The following is a 22,464-nucleotide window of genomic DNA, read 5'->3' as shown; positions in this document are numbered from 1 at the left end:
AGGGCGTGGGCATAAACCAGAGAGTCTTTGGAGCCATTCCTACCCCAGTCAGCAAAGACATGGATGGAGGTTCTTGGACAGTAGACAGGTACTCCTTTCTACTCCGTTAGCTACAGAGAATTCCTCCCTTTGCAGCTGCCTCCTGCAGGAGGAGCTGAGAGCTAAGAGGACCCCTTCCTTTGGAAAGCAAGGTCCTCTTTCAGGCCAGCAGAATGACAGCTGTGTCTGAGTAACTCACAACCCTCCTCCGTGGCCCCTTCTCTCTCACATCCCCCGACTGGGGGCGGTTCCGTGCTGAAGAAAAGACAGGCAGTGCAGGAACAATTTCTGGGGGGCCTCTCAGAGCCCCTCTCTTCCCTATCAGGCCTGGGTAAGAACGTGTTTACAGATGGGTGCCGGGCCGGGATTCTCCTCACCTGCCAATCTCTCCCCACCTGCACTCAGCCAGACTGGTCTCCTTTAGCTCCCAGTAAAGATGGGCCTCACCTCTGGGCTCCTGGGGTGGGGTGCCAGAGGGATGCTCCTAACACAGGCCACCCACTCCTCTGTGTGTGTGTGTGTGTGTGTGTGTGTGTGTGTGTGTGTGTGTGTGTGTGTGTGTGTGTGTGTGTGAGAGAGAGAGAGAGAGAGAGAGAGAGAGAGAGAGAGAGAGAGAGATCACTAGCTCACTGGTTGGCACTTGGCTTTCTTCTGCCTTGCGGGGACAAGCCTGGGGACAGTGAGAAAAGGCACCCAGGGGTGCAGAGCCACCAGGTGCACCGCACTGTATGAGCCCTAGATGCAGATAGCATGTCACCCCAGCAAGAGCTCCAAGCCTCTGGAGCCTCCAGGTCCCCGCCGGCGGCGACGCTGCACTGCGGACAGCGTCCCGAAGCTGCCGCCCCCGCCCCACTAGCAGCCAGGTGTCCCTCCGGGTCAGGGACAGACGCCTCAGGCCCGGACACCCCAGCGCCATGCGGCCGCGTGTTTACCTTCCACTTTGGTGAGGGTCAGGACCGGACTGTTGCAGGCGCTGAGCGGGGCCACCCTGGCCGAGTGCTTCTTCATGGTGAGCCGGCCGCCAGCAGGAGCGCCGCCGCCGATCGCCTACATCCTGGGGCCGGGCGGCGCGCCTCTCCGGGCCCGCGGCCTCCTGCTGGCCCTCGCCTCTGGCTCCCACGGGCTGCAGCCCGCTCCTGTCGCGACTCACTGCGGTGGCCGCCCCGCCGCGCACATCCTCCTGGCCGCGCAGCGCTCCACACACGCGCGCACAGCCTCCTACTCCCGGCTCGCTGCAAACTCCAACGTCACGTACAAGTGCACTCCCCACGCCCACCCGGCAGGCTCACCTGCTCCGCCCCCGCCCGGGACGCCCGCCCTGCAGCCCACGGTCGCGCCCTCGCTCCCAGCCGCGTCCTGACTGCGGCGGCCCCGGGCTCCCTGGTCTTCCAGGAGCCCTTTCACCGGGCCAGGGAATCTTAAGGAGACCCCTGGCAGTAAAGACCTGGTGTTGCACCAGTTTATTACAGGTGGTTGGCGCTGCCTGGGGCACATCAGGAGGGGCCCCAGAATCGTTTCACAGAGAGTGAAGGTGAAGGTGGGGTGGAGATTCCCCAGCTTGCCTTCCCTACTGGAGGGCTAGAAGATTATTTTCTCTGTCCCCAATCCCAGTCCCTGAGGACAGCTCTATTCAGGGAAGAAAATGTAAAGTCCATAGAAGAAAGCAAAGGCTTAAGGGCCGGAGTGACCTTCTACTGTAGGTGCATAGAACACCTGCTGCTCTTGCAGGGAATTTGGGTTTGCTCCCCATCCCTCACCCCCAACTCTTAGAAGGTGGCTCACAACCCACTGTAACTCCAGTTTCAGGAGACCTGACGCCCTCTTCTGGCTTCAGCCGGCACCTGCACACACACTGTGCACATACAGCCAGCCAGCCAATACATGTATACATAAATAAAAATAATTTCTTTTTAAAGGAAAAGGCTTGAGAGGCCAAGCTCCCATGGGAACAAGAAGATACTGCTACACTGTGCCCACCCCTAAAGACTACAGGTTTCTGGCTCACGGTGCTTGTTAAAGGCAGCAAGATCACCTTGAATGGCCACCCAGTCCTGAGTGCTGTTTACTGGCTACTGTTAAACCCTCACAGGGTATCATCAAGATTCCCCTGCCAACCTCCTTGCTGGTGGATTCACGCAACTCCTGCAGCCCCTAAACTCCAAGAGTTCCACCTAATGGGTTCTCATTCACTAGTGCCCAGATCTCAGGGTTTGTCCCTGGGGGCTCTACTGGAATCTGGCTCAAGGTGATTATTAGAGCTTCAGAGTTCTGTCTCAGAATTGCGATTGCATTGTAGGACATCGTTATTATCCCCATAAGGACGGCAGGTGCAGGAGAATGGTACCACCACCACCAAAGTCCCTTAGTGCCCTTCCTACCAGCTGTTTCACCTGCATGCGCCCAGGTGTCCGGAGGACGCAGCTCCTAGAAGTAGGCTACTCTTGAGTCATCTTCCTGAATGGCAAAGATAAACACAGGGATAGAATATACCCGGGGCCAGGGCTCCTCAAGGTTGTTCCCCATCTCTGCAGGGAAGAGGCTCCCAGGTCCCTGCAGAGCCCTCTAGTGGTAGTCTCTGCATTTCTCTTGTCCCACCAACACCAGTCACTACTGATGGGAAGCTGTTCCCTTCTTTGTATATGATCTTAGAGGTCAAATTAAATGTGCTAGTGTCTTAGTCAGGGTTTCTATTCCCACACATACATCACGGCCAAGAGGCAAATTGGGGAGGAAAGGGTTTATTCAGCTTACACTTCCACATTGCTGTTCATCACCAAAAGAAGTCAGGACTGGAACTCAAGCAGGTCAGGAAGCAGGAGCTGATGCAGAGGCCATGGAGGGATGTTTCTTACTGGCTTGCTTCCCCTGGCTTGCTCAGCTTGCTTTCTTATAGAACCCAAGACCACCAGCCTAGGGGATGGCACCACCCACAATGGGCTGGGCTCATTCCCAGCCCATAGTGATGAATGGGCTCCCCCTTTCATCACTAATTGAGAAAATGCCTTACAGCAGGATCTCATGGAGGCATTTCCTCGATGGAGGCTCCTTTCTCTGTGGTAACTCCAGCTTGTGTCGAGTTGACACACAGAACCGGACAGTACAGCTAGGCTGTACAGTAGTGATATCCACCAAGATGCATTGTATGAGGTGAAGGCCAAGCATGTCCTTAACCTGCTCGGGGGTCTTCAGGCCCTCGTTGTCTGAAGGACCTTTGGGGGAATCACAGCACAAAGTTGCAGTTCTGAGAGCCTCAGGTCCATTCCTGATCAAATGCAGCTACATGCACATGTTTTCAGGCCCTCTGTCGTATTCCATCTATAGGGCTGAAGTGAGGTTTAGCCTTCCTAAAGACAACCACCAAGGCATGGGGAAGCATCTTAAAGAGAGCCAACCACCCGAGTCGCAGCTTTGCCGATGGAGGAGGTTGTCGGGAGCCACCTGTCAGTCACCTCAGTGCAGGTTCTACCCTGAGAACGAGAAGCTCAGACTCTATCACGAGGTTCCACCCCCTCCCCAACCTGTGCTGGTGTCTGTATGTGCAGGATTTTTGCATGTGTGCGCGCACACAATTGAGACAGGGGTTAGAAGGCTCACCCGGGAGGTTGAGAATTTAGCTCAGTGGTAGAGCGCTTGCCTAGTAAGCGCGAGGTCCCGAGTTCAGTCCTCAGCTCCAGAAAAAGAAAAGAAAAAAAAAATAGAAGGCTCACCCGTTGTTCCCCAAAAGCCACCTATCATGTTTGTTTGAGATAGGTCTTTCACGGGCCTGGAACCCGAGAAGTAGGCTAGGCTGGCCCCACAGAAGTCACCACCTCCAACTTTTAAAGTGTGGACTCTGGTCCTTGGGCTTGCAGGTCAAGTACTTCATAGATGGAGCCATCCCCATAACCTCGATCGTAATTCATCCTCTCTGAAGATCACCTCAGGCTTCCTAGTTCTGAGGGTGGGAACGGGGCCTGTGTGTGTGCAAGGCAAGCATTCTACCAGTGGGCTGTCCTGGCCGTACGTAACACTGCCTCTTATCTCCTGGTGTTTCTGTTAGATTTGTATTATAAAAAAGGTAGAAGAGCTGAAAGAAATTTTCTAAAACTATAAACATGATAATCTCCCAAGCCATGGTAAAGTTTGGGAGTGTATGGAATCACCCCTCTAGGTAAGAATTGTCACAGCTTGTCCATATCTGACTGCCATCTTTTGCCACATGTCTGGTGAGATCAGACTCTTACTGCTAGGAGCTGTTCCACCGTTTTTGTTTTTCCATGCATTTCACACTTTAAAAAAAAAAAACCTACGTCAGGGGCTGGAGAGACGGCTGAGTACCAGCTACTCTTGCAGAGGACCCAGACTATTCCCAACCCCTGCATGGTGGCTCACCACCGCCTGTAACTCCAGCTACAGGGAGTCAGACTCCCTCTTCTAGCTTTTGAGGGCCCTAGACATACATGTGGGCACAGGCATAGGTGTGGGCAAAACATCCACACACATTAAAAACAAAACCAAATGAAACTACACTATCCAGGCCCGGCGGCAGGTGGGAGTTGGGGCCGGAGGACTGCAAGGTCAAGTCCTGCCTGAGAGACGAAGTGATGTCAAGGTCAGCTTGGGCGACTTAGTGAGACTCTGTTCCTAGAGGAAACTAAAAGAGAGCTGTGAACAACACCCAGGGGTAGGGTGCTTGCCTAGTATGTCTGAGTCTCTGGGTTCAGTGACCACATAGAGAAAATAATTATACACTTAAAAGGATGAACCTGGACCTCTGTGAGCCACAAATACTAAAAACTGAGGGGATACAGTAGACATCCTAACCTTTAGTATGTAAGGGAGGTATTTGGAGACACACGTGTAGTGTATGTAGTACATATACATGTGCACAAACGCTGTATTACTTAGAGTGTTACCTTTACCATATGGGAGTGTTCTACTGTAGGGTGACCACTCTCTTCTCTTCTATCTGCCTCTTACAAAAACGAATGCTGATTATGACTGATTGTCTTCCTCTACCTTGTTTTGTGTGTATATGCAGCCTGTGTGTGTGTGTGTGTGTGTGTGTGTGTGTGTGTGTGTGGGTGTGTGTCACACACTGCATACACACGTCATGGTGTTTGTGTGATGGAAGTCTGAGGACCGTTGTCAGTACCAACCCTCACATTCTGCCTTACTGTGGTGCTGTCTTTGTTGTTTTCTGGCTGTGTGTCAGGCTAACTGGCCAGATCGCTTCCCAATCTTCTCCTGACCCTGCCTCCCATCTCACAGTAGGATCACCGGGATTACAGGCATTTAAGCTTTTGTGTGACTTCTGGGGGGTTTGAACTCAGGTCCTTATGCTTGCACGGCAAGTGCTTTACCCACTGAACCGCCCTGCCATTGTGAGTTTGTCTTTCTCATTGTCTACGGTAGGTGCTATGAAGCCTTTTTCTTAGTGTGCTGGAAATTTAAAAAAAAAATTTTTAAATGCAGGAGGGTTTTCAGGAGTGGGGAGGTAGGCAGACTATTTCAATTAATTCACTGTGAAGTAGCAACACTGCCCTTCACAGAATTAAATAGTTAAGAATAACAAATTATTTTTGTGGTTACTGGTACTTAGAAAGAATCACTTAGAGAGGCTCCAGGAAGCAGATGAACCGGAGGACAGTGCTCGGAAGTGTTCAGAGTGGAGCCTGCCTCGCCTGCCCAACGGGGAAGGGGACCTGAGTCTGGCCAAGAAACTTGGGGCAGCATCAGCAGGCAGGGGTGAGGATGTCCCTTCCAGTCTGGTCAAGGTCAAGGAAATGAGGCATGTGGGTGCTCAGTAGCCCTCCCATTACCCCATACTCTTTCCTCTCTCAGGACCAATAAATTGACTCTTCTCTCTCCTGGTTGAGGGTAGAGCATGATCCCTGGATGTCATAGCTGGACGTCCATCTATGTCCCTCCATCCCCAAGTCCACCCTCCTCCTGACATCTCACAGTGAGGAGATAACACCTCACCCTAGCATTGAGCTGAAGCCTAGAGCTGGGGTCACACTGAACATAAGTAGAGACAGAGGTTGGAGCAGCAGTGTCTGCTTCTTTTGTGAATCCTCACCAGGGCCCTGTTTCATGTGCTCAGGGGTGACTCCAGGTGGTGCCTTCTAGAGGGCAGAGCCAAGTATGCTGGGACTGAGCAGAGAGGGCTGTCTGGAAGCTGGGCCTGGTGGGGCAGGTCTGTAACTCCCTGATCCTCAGGAGTATACAGCAATGATCAAAGACTTGGGCTGTGCTGAGAGGGGCAGTGTCAAAAATATAAGGCGTAGGAGAGTGGTGGAACACTCATCCGGCATGCACAGGCTTCCAGAGTCAGTCCTCAACACTGACCAACAATGCCTGGGCCAAGGGGATGCTGCTTCCTGGGTCTGGCACCCCTGGAGACAGGGCTTCCTCCCCTGGAACCTGTGAGGAATCTAGACGGTGGCCATGGTGAACTGACATATTATCCTATATACAGCAGGTCCTGGAGATAGGAAACATCTTTTCCCAGGAGGGAAAGGAAAACACCATCTTCCACAAACTCCCTCCAGCCGTGCACCTCAGCTCAGAAAAGACTCTTATCAACCGGACTCCTGGGCCCGAACCTCTGTGCTTTGCTTTCTCATCTTAAAGAAAACCCTTCCGGTGAAGCTGAGAAATTAAAGGGGGTCGTGGATGTATAGCCCACATACACCCGTCAGACCCAGCACCGCAGTGCTTTTTTTTTTTTTCATTCTTTCCCCGATGTGCACGCCAGAGGAGGGCAGCCATGTCCTGTCCCGGGTCTAACACAATATGTGGTTTCTGGAGCATGTATTCTACATAAGGAGAAAGTTAAGGAGAGAGGAGGAGGAAAGGGGGAGAGAGGGAGGAAGGCAGAGGGGGAGAGAAAGCAGACAAAGTAGGGAGAGAAAGAGGGAGGGAGGGAGGCAGGGAAGGGGAGAGGAAGAGAGGGAGGAATGGCTGGTACTCTTACAACTCTAAATCCCAGAATTTTCCGGAATCGCCTGCTCTTCTTTTGAACTGTCCTTTCCTGCCCGCGTGGTGCACCATAGGGCGAGCTCACAGGAGGGCTTTCTTCTGCTCTAGTCTCAGTCTCTTTCCTCCTTGATCTTAGGGAAGTGTGTTTGAAGACCGAGGCCCCCTCAAGGTGAGGAGGGAGATATGAGGCTGTTTAGTTCAGAAATAGCTGATGCCAGTGTCCGGGTGACTCATCGACCACAGCTGGTCTGTACTCAGATTCCTCGGCTGCCGCCTCTGTGCAGGCTGTAGACTACTGACCTACATCCGATCCTTGGCCACCCAGACCCCACCCCTGCACCATTGCTTCCTTCCAAGGGCGAGTCAAGGGGACCGAACTTGGATTTGCTTCAGCTTAAGCAGGAGGAAGAGATCTTGGCCCCCAAAGACAGCGCTTCTGCTGCAGCCGTATTTCTTAAGCGAGGAGCTGGGTAGCAGCTTCTGGTAGTATCGTCTTCCACAAGGACTCAGGGGCTCAATGTCAGACACATAGGGTCTCAGAATCACCAATCTCCGGGGCTCGCCACTGATGTCGCCCCTCTGAAAGCTGAGGCTGCCTTCCTGAGCTCCTTGTGGACTTGCTCAGCTACCTCTGGGATGAGCTGGTCAATGCTAAAACTGGAATCTCACTCCAATCAAGGAAGAACCAACTTAGAACAGAGGAGTGCATGCAAAGTCCCAGGAAATTTTGTAAAAGCAGGACCCGAGAGGGGCTGTGTAGGGCGCATCCGCGAGACATGCGCAGTGAGGGTTATCCGACACACCAGACAGCCCCTAAAGAAACCCAGGATGTTTTCCAGAGTCCAGAGTCCGCGTGGAGCACTGCAGAGTGAGAGCTCAGATTGAGGGAAGTGGTCACCACGCTCTGTACACCGTCCCTCACAGCCCAGCTGTATTCTTTCTAGCTTTAGGTCATGGCTCCCCTCCATGACTCTGCTTAGGTTAGTAAATCAAGGAAAGGACCAAACCCTCTTAATGCCCGAGCCAGCTCTGCCACATTAGTTTTCCTAGGAGCACCAGACCAGCACCAACTGTACCTGTTCTGTTCTTTCTTCTTTCCTTCCTTCCTTCCTTCCTTCCTTCCTTCCTTCCTTCCTTCCTTCCTTCCTCTCTCTCTCTCTCTCTTCTTCTTCTTCCTCCTCCTTCTTTTTCTTCTTTCTTTTCCTTCTCCTCATCCCCCCTTTCTCTTTCTTTTTCCTCCTCCTCCTCTTCCTCCTCCTCCTCCTCTTCCTCCTCCTCCTCCTCTTCCTCCTCCTCCTCCTCCTCCTCCTCCTCCTCCTCCTCCTCCTCTCCCTCCTCCTCCTTGCTACGTTGTTTGCAGTTCTTCATGGATTCCTGACTCCTAACAATATCTTCTCTGGCTCAGCTGAGCTTCTCCAAGTTTCGGCTGTCACCATACCATCTGACACTGTTCTGTCTCCTGGAACCCCCTCAATCCTACACCTGAATCCTACTCCCAGCTCTCAGCCTCTGCCAGCTTTTTATATCCTCTCCTGCTCCCAGAACTCCCAGAGCAACTGACACGGAAGGACATAGGGTCCTCTAAGAGGCCAGGAACACAAAATAAATCACATTTCATGGATGACTTTAGGACCATGGACATTGGGTGCTGTTTCCCATTGGTAACAGAGCCCTCAGAGAGGGGAGAGAAGGGGGAGACAAAAGACATGGGAAAGGAGAGAGAGGGGAGACAGGAGACATGGGAGAGGAGAGAGGAGAGAGGAGGGAGGAGACAGAAGACATGGGAGAGGAGAGAGGAGGGAGGAGACAGGAGAGAGGACAGAGGACAGAGGACAGAGGACAGAGGGAGGGGAGAGGAGGGGAGGAGAAAGAGGGGAGAGCTCGCAAAGAGACAAAATACAAGTCCCACCCCCTGCTCTAAAAAACTCGAGATCCTTCACCCCTGTGGGTGTGATACTCCCCTTCCCATCCCAGTGAGCATCCTTACTTTAGCTCACAATTCAAGAGCTATGGGAAGTCAAGGTAACAGGAAGTGCAAACGACTAGTCACATCATATCCACAGTCATGAGCAGAGAGAAATGGAAGCATGGGTGCTCCTTGTATGCTTGCTTGTGCTCAGCTTGGTCTCTTACATAGTCCAAGGCCCCAAACGAAGGAACAATAAAAGGAACGATACTGCCCATTCAACTGGCCAATCAAGACAGCCTCTCACAGGCCAACTCCATGTGGATAGTCCCTCACTGAGACTTTCTTCCCTATGATCCTAGGTTGTGTCAGGTTGACCTTTAACTACCACAGGCCTGAAGAAATGGCTCCGTGGTTAAGCTTTCATTGCTCTTCCCGAGAACCCGAGCACGGCTCCCAGCACCCATGCCTAGCAGCACACAACTGCTTATAGCTCCACCTGCAGGGGATCCAATGCCCTCTTCTGGATTCCTCAGACACCAGCGTGCATGTGCATTCAAGCATACGTAGACCCACACACTTACAAATAAATCAGAAGGAAAACCTGAAAGCAAACTGACCATCTTGAAAAAACTTGAACCGAAAAATGAACTAACATAAAGACGTCTTGCGAAGACACACGCTCCAGTTCTTTCTGTAGTGATGAGGTGGGAATGGCTAACAGAGGAAATGGGAAAGAATGTGAGGAGGATTCATAGGTGAGAATGGGATGCGGACGGCGAGATGAATTAGCGAACAGTCAAGAATAATAATATCCAGAAGGAAAACAACGTTGTTTCATATTCAACACGGAGGCCGTCATACGTAGATCACACCGCCATTTGCGTCTTCCTAGCTGTTGAGTTTTCTGAGGACTACCAGGGGAGAGGTGAGTGATTCACCCACTTTCTCCTTGGGAGCGAGCCGCTCGGTAAGGTCATCTCCTTTTAGATGTTCAGTTCCCCGGAATGGGTGGTGCCGGTCTTTATGCTCCATGACAGACAGCTTGAAAGTTCTAAAAAACCTGATCTTGAAGCACGCTGTAAGGGTAACAAGAGCTGGGGACATCCTCAGGAAGGAGTGTGAGGCAAGCCTGGGACTTGCTTTCCTTTTTTAAAGGAGACGATTTCTATTCTTATCCAGAATCTTTTCAGGTCAGGCTCTTAAAGACATTGCCCTCTTGTCTTCTTAGAAATATGTGCATTCAGTGAAAAATGTGCATTCAGTGTCTACTCTTGTTTTCCAAATTTGATTTTTGTATATGTGTATTTGTGTGTGTGTGTGTGTGTGTGTGTGTGTGCATGCAAGCACACACACATGCACATACATGTGTGCAGGTACACATGCAGGTGTGCTCCTGTGTGTGGAGGTGGAGGTTGAATTTAAGTGCTTTTAACTGCTCTCCACCTTATTTTTTAAGACTGCCTCTCTCTAAGCCTGGAGCTCACTGATGTGTCTAGGCTGGCTTGCCAGCGAGTCCCAGGAATCTTCCCATCTCTGACTCCCAAGTGCTGGGATGTCAGGGATATGCTATTACATCTGGCTTTTTACGTAGGCACTGGGGATTTGAACTTGGGTCCTCACACTTGTGAGGCAAGCACTTTACTGACTACGCCATCTTCCTAGGCCTGGGTCCTTTGAATGGTGCAGACATTTCAGAGGACACCAGTAACAAACAGGGTAACACGTGCACAAGGTGCTGCTGAGGACAGAGCCAGTTGCCTCCTGCAGGATGGAGGGGCTTCCACCCAGACCTCTGCGTGGAGCGCTTTCCCCAGAAGGAAGTTATTAGGGCCACTAGGATGGCATCACTTTCTACTGGGGTTTGTGCAGAGTAGTAGCCTGGCCTTCTCGAAGCTTCTCCTCTCTCTGCCTCACTGCTGCCTTTCTCTTCTCCTTCCTGTCTTCTCACTCCTGCTGAGCTGCCATTCGGATTTTGCTGTGGAATGTTTGTGCATGAGCTGAAAAACCACTGTGGAAGAAAGATTCTGACAGGTGTGTGGGCCATGTCCTGTGTCCTGAACACAGGTGCCTTTGCCTCTTAAACAGGTGTGGACTGTGTTCTATGTCCTGAGCTCACGTGCCCTGGCTTCTCAGGTTAGTAGAGAACCTGACATCTATATGTGTGGCTTCAGAGCCGTACTTGACATGGGCTGTGGGGAGAGCTCCTAGTGTGGGCTCAGCTTTAGTAAACGTTAGGAACACTTTTCGGACAACCCTCACACAAATGGTTTTTTTTTTTTTTTTGTGAACCCTTTAAGCTATTCATTTATCGACACTTACCAGAATGGATTTATTTGGCTTGATGTATGAAAACCCAAAGGAGACACCACCACCAGTGTGGCATAGCTCAGCACTCTACTGTGGTAGTTAATACCGTCACCTCGGCGGGCTCTAGAAGCACCTGGGAGGCAAGCCTCTGGCTATGTCTCTGAGGGAGTTTCTAGATTCTGTTAAACTGAAGTGAAGGATCCCCTCTAGCTATGGGCAGCGGCATCCCATGGACTGAAGGTCCTTGCTGCATGAGAAGGAGAAAGGGAGCTGAGTACCGGTGTTTGTCTCTTTCTGCTTCCTGACTGTGGAGGCAGAAAACAGCTTACACCACCACCCTTCCCTTCAACTGTATTTCTGCCAGCATCGAAAGCATGGCTCTCTCCATTGACAGCTTATCCTTCCTAACTCTCCCAATGTAAAGAAACCAGCATGCACCCACTGTTTTGGGTTTCTGGTGCTGGGGCTGAAGAATCGGCTGTTGCGAACGAGGAAACACCCACCACTCAGGAGAAACCTTTGCTTTGCTGAGAGAACCATTGCTGGCCACCTGGGACAGACCAGCTGCGGCCAGTAAGACACCTGCTTCACTGAGGTGACATCTTCTGGGAAGTGTTTCCTTGGGGTCAGCACATAGAGAGGTGGTCCAGAGGGGAAGCAAGCCAGGAAGCAGGACTCTTGCGTTTCTGTCTTCAGATTCCTGCTCTGATTTCTGTGGAAGGTGGATTGTGACCTGGAAGTGTAAGGCAAATGAACCCCTTCTCGCTGTAAGTCGCTCTGGGTCAGCGTCTCATACAACAGAAAGCAAGGAAGGGCACCCACCACTCGGGCCTCCAGGTCCCTCTCAGAGCTGGGAACTGACCTTGGGGGCTCCCGTGCTCTGTTCAATTTATCTTCAGTCCCCACGGAAGAGGCTCGAGTTTTGGTTTCACCTTGATCTCTTATTTAGAGGGAGCAGACACCAGATACTCTACTGACGGCGGGAGTCTAATTTGGGATTAGCTGTATGTAAAGCAAGGAGGTCAGAAGCCACTCTACAAAGACTTGCAGAGCCCGTTCGCCCAGGATCCTCAAAGCACTCACGCATGGGTCGGACAAAATGGGCCAAAGGGACTCAATTCAACCATCCCTGGGGCTGTGTGGCACCCAGAAATAGATGACACCCACGCTGTGAGCATCCTTGGGTCAGGAGGCACTTGGACTACAAAGACATCTGAATCCCCAGAAGCAATGCCAGTGAGCACAAGTCGGTCCTCATGCCAGCATATCATGATCCACAGCAAACTTCTCTCTGAACTTAAGTAGTGGAGGTCAAAGCATGCTGGGAGTGGATGCTGGGACTCTGATTCTTCTGTCTTAGCCATGGTGCCTCTGCCCCGAGGAGGCCTGGGATACCACTGAGGGTCACATCCCAGAGGCTTAGATGTCACTTAAAAGGGCAGACTCCTGGAATGAATGGGGGAGGGTTTGGAAATCATCAATTATGTCATCTGTCACTCTCGATTTGAAAGCAGGAAGGAACAAAAACGTAGAGGACGATTGAGAAACAAAAAACGGTGGCTATTCTGGGAGTGCTGAATAGGAACAGCCTAAATATACCCCCAGAAGCACGGGGAGCAGCCTGAATGGCTGGGCTGCCTCACAGCTGCAACCACCCCAGGCCCAGAGCAGCACAAATCAATGAAGCCAGGGCCTGGTGCATCCTAGACTGTTCTGGGGGTGAAAGAAAGGGGCACCTCCTTAGCACTGAGTTTAAACGTTGGTCAAGCTCTAGGACACTCATGCCTTTAAAGTGATGTATTGTCAAAACTGGGAATCCCCTCTCTACGGAAAAAAAAATTACTTGGTCTTAATGCAGTGACACATACCTCTAATCCCAACACTCAGGAGGCAGAAGCAGGGAGATCACTGAGTTTTAAGGCAGCGTGGTCTACGAAGAGAGTTCTAGGCCAGCTGGGGCTGAACAGGGAGACTCTCAAGATAGAAGAGAGGAACAGAAAGCAAGCAGAGGCTGGTTCTCGAAACTGAGTTGGGAAGATCCTGAGTTTGAGTCTAGCGTTGAGTACATAGAAACTGTCTCAAAACGGAAACACCAAACAAAGAAACAACAACTGTGCCAAGCCCCTCTTTTTTTCCCCATCTTTATTAACTTGAGTATTTCTTATTTACATTTCAATTGTTATTCCCCTTCCCGGTTTCCGGGCCAACATCCCCCTAACCCCTCACTCTCCCCTTCTCTTTGGGTGTTCCCCTCCCCATCCTCCCCCCATTGCCGCCCTCCCCCCAACAATCACATTCACTGGGGGTTCAGTCTTGGCAGGACCAAGGGCTTCCCCTTCCACTGGTGCTCTTACTAGGCTATTCATTGCTACCTATGAGGTCAGAGTCCAGGGTCAGTCCATGTATAGTCTTTGGGTAGTGGCTTAGTCCCTGGAAGCTCTGGTTGCTTGGCATTGTTGTTCATATGGGGTCTCGAGCCCCTTCAAGCTCTTCCAGTTCTTTCTCTGATTCCTTCAACAGGGGTCCTATTCTCAGTTCAGTGGTTTGCTGCTGGCATTCGCCTCTGTGTTTGCTGTATTTTGGCTGTGTCTCTCAGGAGAGATCTACATCCGGCTCCTGTTGGTCTGCACTTCTTTGCTTCATCCATCTTGTCTAATTGGGTGGCTGTATATGTATGGGCCACATTTGGGGCAGGCTCTGAATGGGTGTTCCTTCAGCCTCTGTTCTAAACTTTGCCCCCCTATTCCCTGCCAAGGGTATTCTTGTTCCCCTTTTAAAGAAGGAGTGAAGCATTCACATTTTGATCATCCGTCTTGAGTTTCATTTGTTCTAGGCATCTAGGGTAATTCGAGCATTTGGGCTAATATCCACTTACCAGTGAGTGCATACCATGTGTGTTTTTCTGTGATTGGGTTACCTCACTCAGGATGATATTTTCCAGTTCCCTCCATTTGCCTACGAATTTCATAAAGTCATTGTTTTTGATAGCTGAGTAATATTCCATTGTGTAGATGTATCACATTTTCTGTATCCATTCCTCTGTTGAAGGGCATCTGGGTTCTTTCCAGCTTCTGGCTATTATAAATAAGGCTGCTATGAACATAGTGGAGCATGTGTCTTTGTCATATGTTGGGGCATATTTTGGGTATATGCCCAAGAGAGGTATATCAGGTAGTTCAATGTCCAATTTTCTGAGGAACCTCCAGACTGATTTCCAGAATGGTTGTACCAGTCTGCAATCCCACCAACAATGGAGGAGTGTTCCTCTTTCTCAACATCCTTGCCAGCATCTGCTGTCACCTGAGTTTTTTATCTTAGCCATTCTGACTGGTGTGAGGTGGAATCCCAGGGTTGTTTTGATTTGCATTTCCCCTATGACTAAAGATGTCGAATGTGCCAAGCCCCTTTTAAAGCAGAATGGGAGTTTTGAGCAAGTGCTCAAGGGCAGTGTTGGGGGTAGTTCTGAAGTAGTGGCCCAGAAAGGTGGACAGAAGACCTATGCAAGCGAGGCATCTTATCGCCAAAGCGAGAAGCCAACTTAAGAAGAACACATAAGCAAACCCTGTGTGTTGTAAAGAATTTGTATCTAGAATATGTAAAGAGAACTTACAAACCAATCATAAGAAGACAACCCAACAGAGAAACGGACAATCTGAAAATGTCATTTTCCAAAAGTAAGTACGCCAAAGGCTAAAAGAGTCGTGAAACACACCACTTCATAAGCTACCAGGGTGCTAACACTACAGACAGGCTATCCAGCTTGCCCTCTGTGGCTGTGATAAACACCACAAACTAAAGCAACCTGGGGAGGGAAGGATTTGTTGAGCTTACAGCTTACAGTCATGGTTGAGGGAAGCCAGGGAAGGAGCTTAAGGCAGGAGAACCTGGAGGCAGAAACTGAAGCAGAGGCCTTGGAGATGTGCTGCTCACTGGCTTGCTTCTTCTGGTTCATGCTCACCTAGCTTTTTATACAGCTCAAGACCACCTACTCAGAGGTGACACCATCTGAGTCCTCCTATGTCAGTTGATGATGGTGATGGTGGTGATGATGATGATGATGGTGGTGGTGATGATGATGGTGGTGGTGGTGGTGATGATGGTGGTGGTGGTGGTGATGGTAATGATGATGGTGGTGGTGGTGGTGGTGATGATGATGGTGGTGGTGGTGGTGATGGTGGTGGTGGTGGTGGTGATGATGGTGGTGGTGGTGGTGATGATGGTGGTGGTGGTGGTGGTGATGATGGTGGTGGTGGTGGTGATGATGATGGTGGCGGTGGTAGTGGTGGTGATGATGATGGTAGTAGTGATGATGGTGGTGGTGATGGTGGTGGTGGTGGTGATGATGATGGTGGTGGTGGTGGTGATGGTGGTGGTGATGGTGATGATGGTGGTGATGATGATGATGGTGGTGGCGGTGGTGATGGTGGTGGTGATGATGATGATGATGTCGGTGGCAGTGGTGGTGATGATGATATACCTCACAGGCTTACCTATAGTACAATCTGATGGAGGAAATTCTAACAACGTGTCCATTGAGCAGTCAAGATTGCAAATCCGCCTGGTGGATATCCAGAGGCAGAATTGCTGAATGGCGTGGTGACTCTGCCAAGACTTTTGGGGAGGTGCCTCAGCTTCCAAAGTAACCACACTTACATTCCCTTCAACAGAGTTTCCTTTTCTCCACACCCTCTCCATGTGTTAGCATCCCCGTTGCTCAGAGTAAGAATTCCAGCTAGTGTGGACTCATCACTCTTATGATCTTAAGTTTGCATTTCTTTGAACAATATAGCACTTTTTTATATGTATTATATATTTTTAAGAGGCTATGACTCATTTTGTGTGTGCAGGTGTACATGCATGAGTGTGCAAGTGTGTCTGCATGGGTTTGTATGTGTGCATGCATGAGTGTGTTTGCATGGGTGTGTGTGTCTGTGAGTGTGTGCATGAGTCTGTATGTGTGTGAGTGTCTGTGTATGCATGGGTAAGTGTGGTTGTGTGCATGAGTGTGTGTGCATGGGTGTGTGTGCATGGGTGTGTGCATGGGTTTGTATGTGTGCATGCATGAGTGTGTTTGCATGGGTGAGTGTGTCTGTGAGTGTGTGCATGAGTCTGTATGTGTGTGAGTGTCTGTGTATGCATGGGTAAGTGTGGTTGTGTTCATGAGTGTGTGTGCATGGGTGTGTGTGCATGGGTATGTGCATGGGTAAGTGTGTGTGTGCATAGTGGGTAGGTATGTTCATGGGCAAGTATGTGCATGCATGGGTTAGTGTATGTGAGTCTGTGTATGTGCGTGGGTGAGTGAGTGTGTGTGTGTGTGTGTGTGTGTGTGTGTGTGTGTGTGTGTGTGCAGCATTCACCTAGCACGTGTGATCCCAGAATTTGAAAAAAAAAGTTCTGGAAGGGAAAAGTGAAAGTTAGCTCACAGCTGTGCTGACCCAGCAGCTGCCATTCACATTTCGTTCCTCTGTCCATCAAGCTCCCTGACATGTTCTCAGTTTCTGCAAGAAATTCCTAAGCAGGTAGTGCACACAACAAGACCCAAAGGCTTGGCAGGGATCATTTCTTACTAGAGCCAAAGGTGCTCATTCAGAACAGCCTGTGTCAACACCCATGAATGGCTGTTCTTGATCTTTCCTTCTTCCTTCTGCCATTTCTCGGTTGCTGGGGTTGAGAGTCAGAGGCTGTGAGACTGTAGGTGAAACATCTTCCTGTATTTATATTTACAGCAGCTGAGAGAGACCCTGGAGGACTCTCTTGGCCAAGTTCCATCAGGACCACAGGCCATGTCTCTGTGAGAGGAGCAAGCTGTTTGCTCTCCTAAGGAATAACATGTGTGGGTGTCTCCAGCTGCTTGTTTGCCTGGCTGGTCTCACAACAGTGCAGATGTGTTATTGTTGCAAACACTGGACTGTGGCTGAGGCTGGTGCTTTGGAAAGTTCTATGTCCCTCAGGTCAGTGATTCCAAATCAAGGTCAGAGAAGGATCTGAGTAGCTGTTGGGAGCTCCATTGTTCAGGACTGCAGGATTGTGGTGGCTGGGGCAACAGGATGTGGATCTCTGAGCTGCCACACTTGGCTTGGGCACTGTGTGTGTGTGTGTGTGTGTGTGTGTGTGTGAAAATGTGTGTATGAGTGCATGTAAAAGTGTATATGAGTGTGTTTGTGTGTGAGTGTATGATTGTGTGAGCATGTGAGGTACATGTGTGAATATGTGTATATAAGTGTTTATGTGAGTGTGTGTGAATGCACATATGATTGTGTGAGTGTGTTTGAGTGTGTGAGTATGTGTGAGGGTGCATGATTATGTATGATTGTGTGAGTGTGTGAGGTGTATGTGTGTGAGTATGTCTATGTGAGTGTGTGAGTGTATGTGAATACGTGCATGATTGGGTAGGTTTGTGAGATATGAGTAGGTGGATATGTGTATGAGTGTGTGAGTGTGTGTGAATGTGTGTATGATTGTGTGAATGTGTTTCAGTGCATGTGAGTGTGTATATAGTTGTACATGAGTGTATGAGTGTGAGTGTATGGTTGTGTGTGCGTGTGCATGTGCCTGTGCATGTGTGTGCATGCATGAGTGCGTGTGTGTGTGTGTGTGTGTGTGTGTGTGTGTGTGTGATTAAAATCTGAACCCAAAGCCTCACATATGCCAGCTGACTGGCATGTCTCTATCGTGTATATAAACTCTACCGGTTATAGCCCAGTCCGCTTTTTCTTTTTCTTTTCTTTTCTTCTTTAATCAGAGACAGATCTCACTCTGGCCTGGGCTGGCCTTAAACATACTCTAGTCCCCATAGGACTTGAACTTCTAACCCTTTTGCCTCATCTTCCTAAGGAGCTATGATGACAAGCTTATGCCAGCAGGCCGGTCCATCCGGATCTTCCTGACTGTGAGAGACTCCCCTTCATTCTTGTACCTCTGTCCTTGCCCCACACCTCTGACCTCACCACCCACTATTCTTGTCACCTCCGCCCTCCTCATCTCCACACCGTGCCTGGTGGTCACAGGGGCTTCGCTGAACCAGTGCTCACTGATCTGCTGAGCGCTTTCTTCAGGAGTGTTAATGCCGGTGGTCAGGTGTGAGCTGGAGGATGGGCCCTTGGGAGCCCTGGTTTCCACTACAACTTACAAAGACGTGAGAAACACTGGCAGTGTTTCTCAGCTCAGGATGGCCGGGCGCCTGAATGTTCACATCAGGAACAAACCCACACTGACACCTGCCTGCCAGCCTCTGTGTGGTGCAGGACTCTGACTCTGATAGATACCTATCGATACCCAGGGGCCTTTGTGTGGGCAGACTGTGCATACACAGGTGGGCACAGAGGCAGCCTCAGGGGTAGTTCCTCCAGTTCCACCCACCCGGTCTCTCACTGGCCTGAACTGCCCCAAGCCTGGTGCTAGGCTGGTTGGCCAGCAATCCCCAGAGCCCTCCTGGGTCTATCTTCCCAGTGCTGGGAGTGCAGCTGAATGCCTTCATGCTCAGATTCCTACCCGCCCCCCCACACACACACACACGGGTTCAGGTCCTTGTGCTTTCAAGGTGAGCCCTCTGTAACGGAGCCACCTCTCCACCCAGCCCTGTATTTTGTAATTTTCAACTTCCTGGTTCTTCAAAACTCCCACATTCCCTCCATCCCAACATTATTCTCTCCCTTCAAAATGCCCACCAGTTCTGCACATGTGGGGTAAGGTCCCTCTTCCTCAGACAGAGCCTGTCCCCGTGGCTCTCGTCAGGCCCTGTGAACTCCAAGATTGATTCTTTGACCCCTCTCTTGCTTCCCAGGGACCCTCTAGATCCTGCTGGCTTAGCCTCCTGGGTCTAGAGAAAGAGACTCTTTTGTTTTTCACTGGGACTAATTTCTTTGGTTAGCTTACTAAGGAGGTAGCCCAGCCTCCCTGGTTCCATTCTCTCAACCTCACAGGGTAGCCCCAGGGGAGAAGTACTCAGTCCCTAGGACAGAAGCTGTTGCAGCCATCGCAGCGTGTATCACCAGGATGGGTCCTGGTCAAGAGTCAGGAGGACGGAATGCTCCAGGATCAGTGGAAGCTCTACATGCCTGGGCTCATGCAAATGCTCAGAATGGTCCAGATTCAGTCTACAGGATGTGATATTCTGCCAGTCCCAAATACTGCTCAGCAGAGGTGCTGTCATCCACTCTGAGCAAAGAGCTTGAGGATGCACTGTTAACTCAGAGGCACTCGATACACCTGGGCTTTCCTTCTGACCTCTGGCAAGGGCTTGCCCTCTTGAGATGCTCCAATGTGCCCTCCAGTTAGAAGACACCTACAGGTTTCTAGAATTACCAGAAAAAAAAAAAACCCCAATGGCTGCAGAGCTCCCCACACCGCCATTCCAAGTAGGTTTTCTGTTCCTTCTTGGTGCATAGTCAAGATTGCCCATGATCCTGCAGCTTGCCTCCTGTGGGTCTGCTTCTATCATGGCCAGCCCTAGGGACCCTGTTGTGTTTCTACAGCATCATGTATGTCGGTATGTGGTGCCAGCACCAGGTCTTGGTGTGACTGTCTGTGACAGGCGGCACCTTGACCATGGCGAATTTTCAGTGAAAAGGTATGTCACCACCCTGGCAGGAGTGAAGGCATGGTGAAGAGAAGCTTGTCTACCTTCTACTTTGGCTAGGAGACTACTGAGCCACAGCACCAAAGTGTACTTGTTAAGTTGCTCTCGGCTTCACACGATCTATTCTCATCTGGAGAGAGGGAACCTCAGCTGAGAAAATGCCCGCATCAGATTGTTACGTAGGTGAGACCGTAGGGCATTTTCTTCATTAACGATTGATAATGTGTGGTGGGGTGTATTACACAAGGTTTTCTAGTGCAACAACTTGGAAAATGAATCTCTCTCTCTCTCTCTCTCTCTCTCTCTCCACACACACACACACACACACACACACACACACACACACACACACACTGGGGAATGATTTATAGGCTATGGTTCAACTAATCCAACAATGGCTGCCTGTGAATGGAAGGTCCAAGAATCCAGTCATCATTCAAGTCCATAAGGCTGGATTCATCTGGTCTTCAGTATGCAGTCAGATCCTAAAATATAGGCTCTAATGTTGGTAAAGGAAAGGACTTGATTGCAAGAGTAAGAATAGGCAAGCAGAGAGAGAGAGAGAGAGAGAGAGAGAGAGAGAGCTTCCTTCTTCTGTGTCTCTTATACAAGCTGCTCCCAGCCCAGATTAAAGGTGGATCTTCCCACCTCAAAGATCTAGATTAGAAGTGGATCCTACTTCAAACAATTTAATTAAGAAAAAAAAATCCTGCATAGGTGTGCCCAGTCATTTGAGTTTTCATTAATTTCAGCTGTAGTGGGGTTGACAACCAAGAATAGCCGTCAGGAGAGGACCAAGCCCACTGTGGGTGGTGGTGCCATTCCTGAACTAATGCTCTTGACTGATATAAGAAGCAGGTTGAGCAAGCCATGAAAAGCAAGCAGAGGCACCTTCCATGGCTTCTGCTTCAATTCCCGCTTCCAGGTTCCTGCTCTGACTTCCCTCAGTGATAGACAATGACCTGGAAGGTAAAATGATGAAATAAACCTTTTCCTCCTTAAGCTGCCTTGAACATGATGTTTGTCACAGCAACAGAAACCCTGAGGAGTGTACAGAGGTATTGGATTTCCCCAGGAGTCTTAATGAAAGGCTGGAGCTTGGTATCAGCCGTAGGGGACACTTACCTACCAGGGAGAGAATTCTTTCAATGCTGACAACATGTTAGACTGCCTTGCAGGACAGACTGGGGACAATGACGGATTAGTGATAGGCAGGACTACATAATGGCCAGACTGCTTAGCTACAAACACCTCTTGCCCTCTATTTACACGTGAACCTCCTGGTAGAGCCCCAAAGATGTGCTTCGAGAGCCCCTGAACCTCTACTCCTCTTCCCAATGTGGCTGATCGATGAAGGGTGGCCAAGCCTTGCCTGTTAGTGCAGGCTCTGATCCTGACTTCAGTACATTCTTCATCATATGTGGCTGTGTTTATCTTCAGAGTGAGTTGCAAGGCTCTATGCTTGGCCCCTTCCAAGAAACAAATGCTCACAAGCCTTGGAAGTTGTACCCTAGCATCTGATTAGCCTCAGAACCAGGGTGTCCTCGGGTGTCCTCCCAGGCCCCATCTGCTCTAGCTTTTGGTGACATCAGAGTGCTACACTGTTTGCAGCAGGTACTGTGCGATAATGTGGAGACAGTGCTAGTTAGGCCTTAGGGGCTACAGAGAGGAAAATCTCCTGCTTGGTAGGGAATTGTTTCTCTACATCTCTCCATCAGTGATGAGTGTGAAACAGGATGGAAAGGCCACGGGGCGTGTGGTAGAGAGGCAGAGAGAAAGGAGGCCCTTCACTCTCTTGAAGCCTCTGTAGGAGTGAAGCAAGATTTCCAACACCGTTACTGCTGCTGTGGGCATTTGTTTCTTCACGGCATGAACCTGCAGTTTTCTAGGAATCTCACCAGAAAAGCCAGTCCAGGGACAGGATGTGTGCTAAGCCTCTAGGTTCACTTTATCGCTTTGTAACTTCACTGAAGGAATCCCTGGGGCCACCTCATGTGTGTGTCTTATCAAAAGACAGCCCTACGAGAGAATGAGGTGCCCTGACATTTCGTCTTAGAGTCTGTGTATACTAGGGACACATCTATTTTAGAAACTTTATCTATTATAGAACTAATAAACCATGTTGTCTTGATTATGGTTACTACTGCTGTGCTAAAACACCATGACCAAAAGCAACTTGGGGAGGAAAGGGTTTCTGTGACCCTTAGTCACAGTCTATTAAGGGAAGCCGAGGCAGGAGCTCAAGCAGTGCAGGAACTGGGAGGCAGGAGCTGATGCAGAGGCCATAGAGGAGTGCTGCCTACTGGCTTGTCCCTTATGTTTGTGTAGCCTGCATTTTTTTTTCTGAGTCAGGACCTCTCTCTATCTATATCCCTGAGCAACCTGTATCTTACTATGTAGACCAGGTTGACTTCATAGATCCACTTGCCTCTGCCTCCCAAGTGCTGGGATTAAAGGTGTGCCCCACTATGCCTAACTCAGCATGCGTTTTGTTTTATTTAGGTTGATTTTTAATGAAACCTATGACCACAGCCCTTGGGCTCTTTCCCACCATCACTAACTAATAAGACATCTTACAGGCCTGCTTATGGCCCAGTAGTATAGAGGCATTTCTCAGTTGAGGTTCCTTACTCCCAGATGACTTTACCCTGCGTCAAGTTGAGATAAA

General features: G+C 50.1%; 1 protein-coding gene across 2 annotated transcripts in view; it reads right to left on the bottom strand.

Annotated features, from left to right (window-relative positions):
- Nucleotides 1-22,464, bottom strand: part of Slc35f3 (solute carrier family 35, member F3) — a 270,090-nt gene that overhangs the window by 102,926 nt on the left and 144,700 nt on the right. Inside the window, 1 exon segment of one of the 2 annotated variants that reach the window (NM_001431968.1) lies at nucleotides 972-1,282. Coding sequence (NP_001418897.1) covers nucleotides 972-1,047 — 76 coding nt within the window. The 5' untranslated portion in view covers nucleotides 1,048-1,282. 2 annotated transcript variants of the gene reach the window in all.

This window comes from Rattus norvegicus, chromosome 19 (assembly GCF_021556685.1).
Source record: "Rattus norvegicus strain SHRSP/BbbUtx chromosome 19, alternate assembly SHRSP_T2T, whole genome shotgun sequence".
Taxonomy (NCBI): domain Eukaryota; kingdom Metazoa; phylum Chordata; class Mammalia; order Rodentia; family Muridae; genus Rattus; species Rattus norvegicus.
Note: the sequence above shows the minus strand (reverse complement) of the source record. Positions and strands in the feature narration are given on the sequence as shown.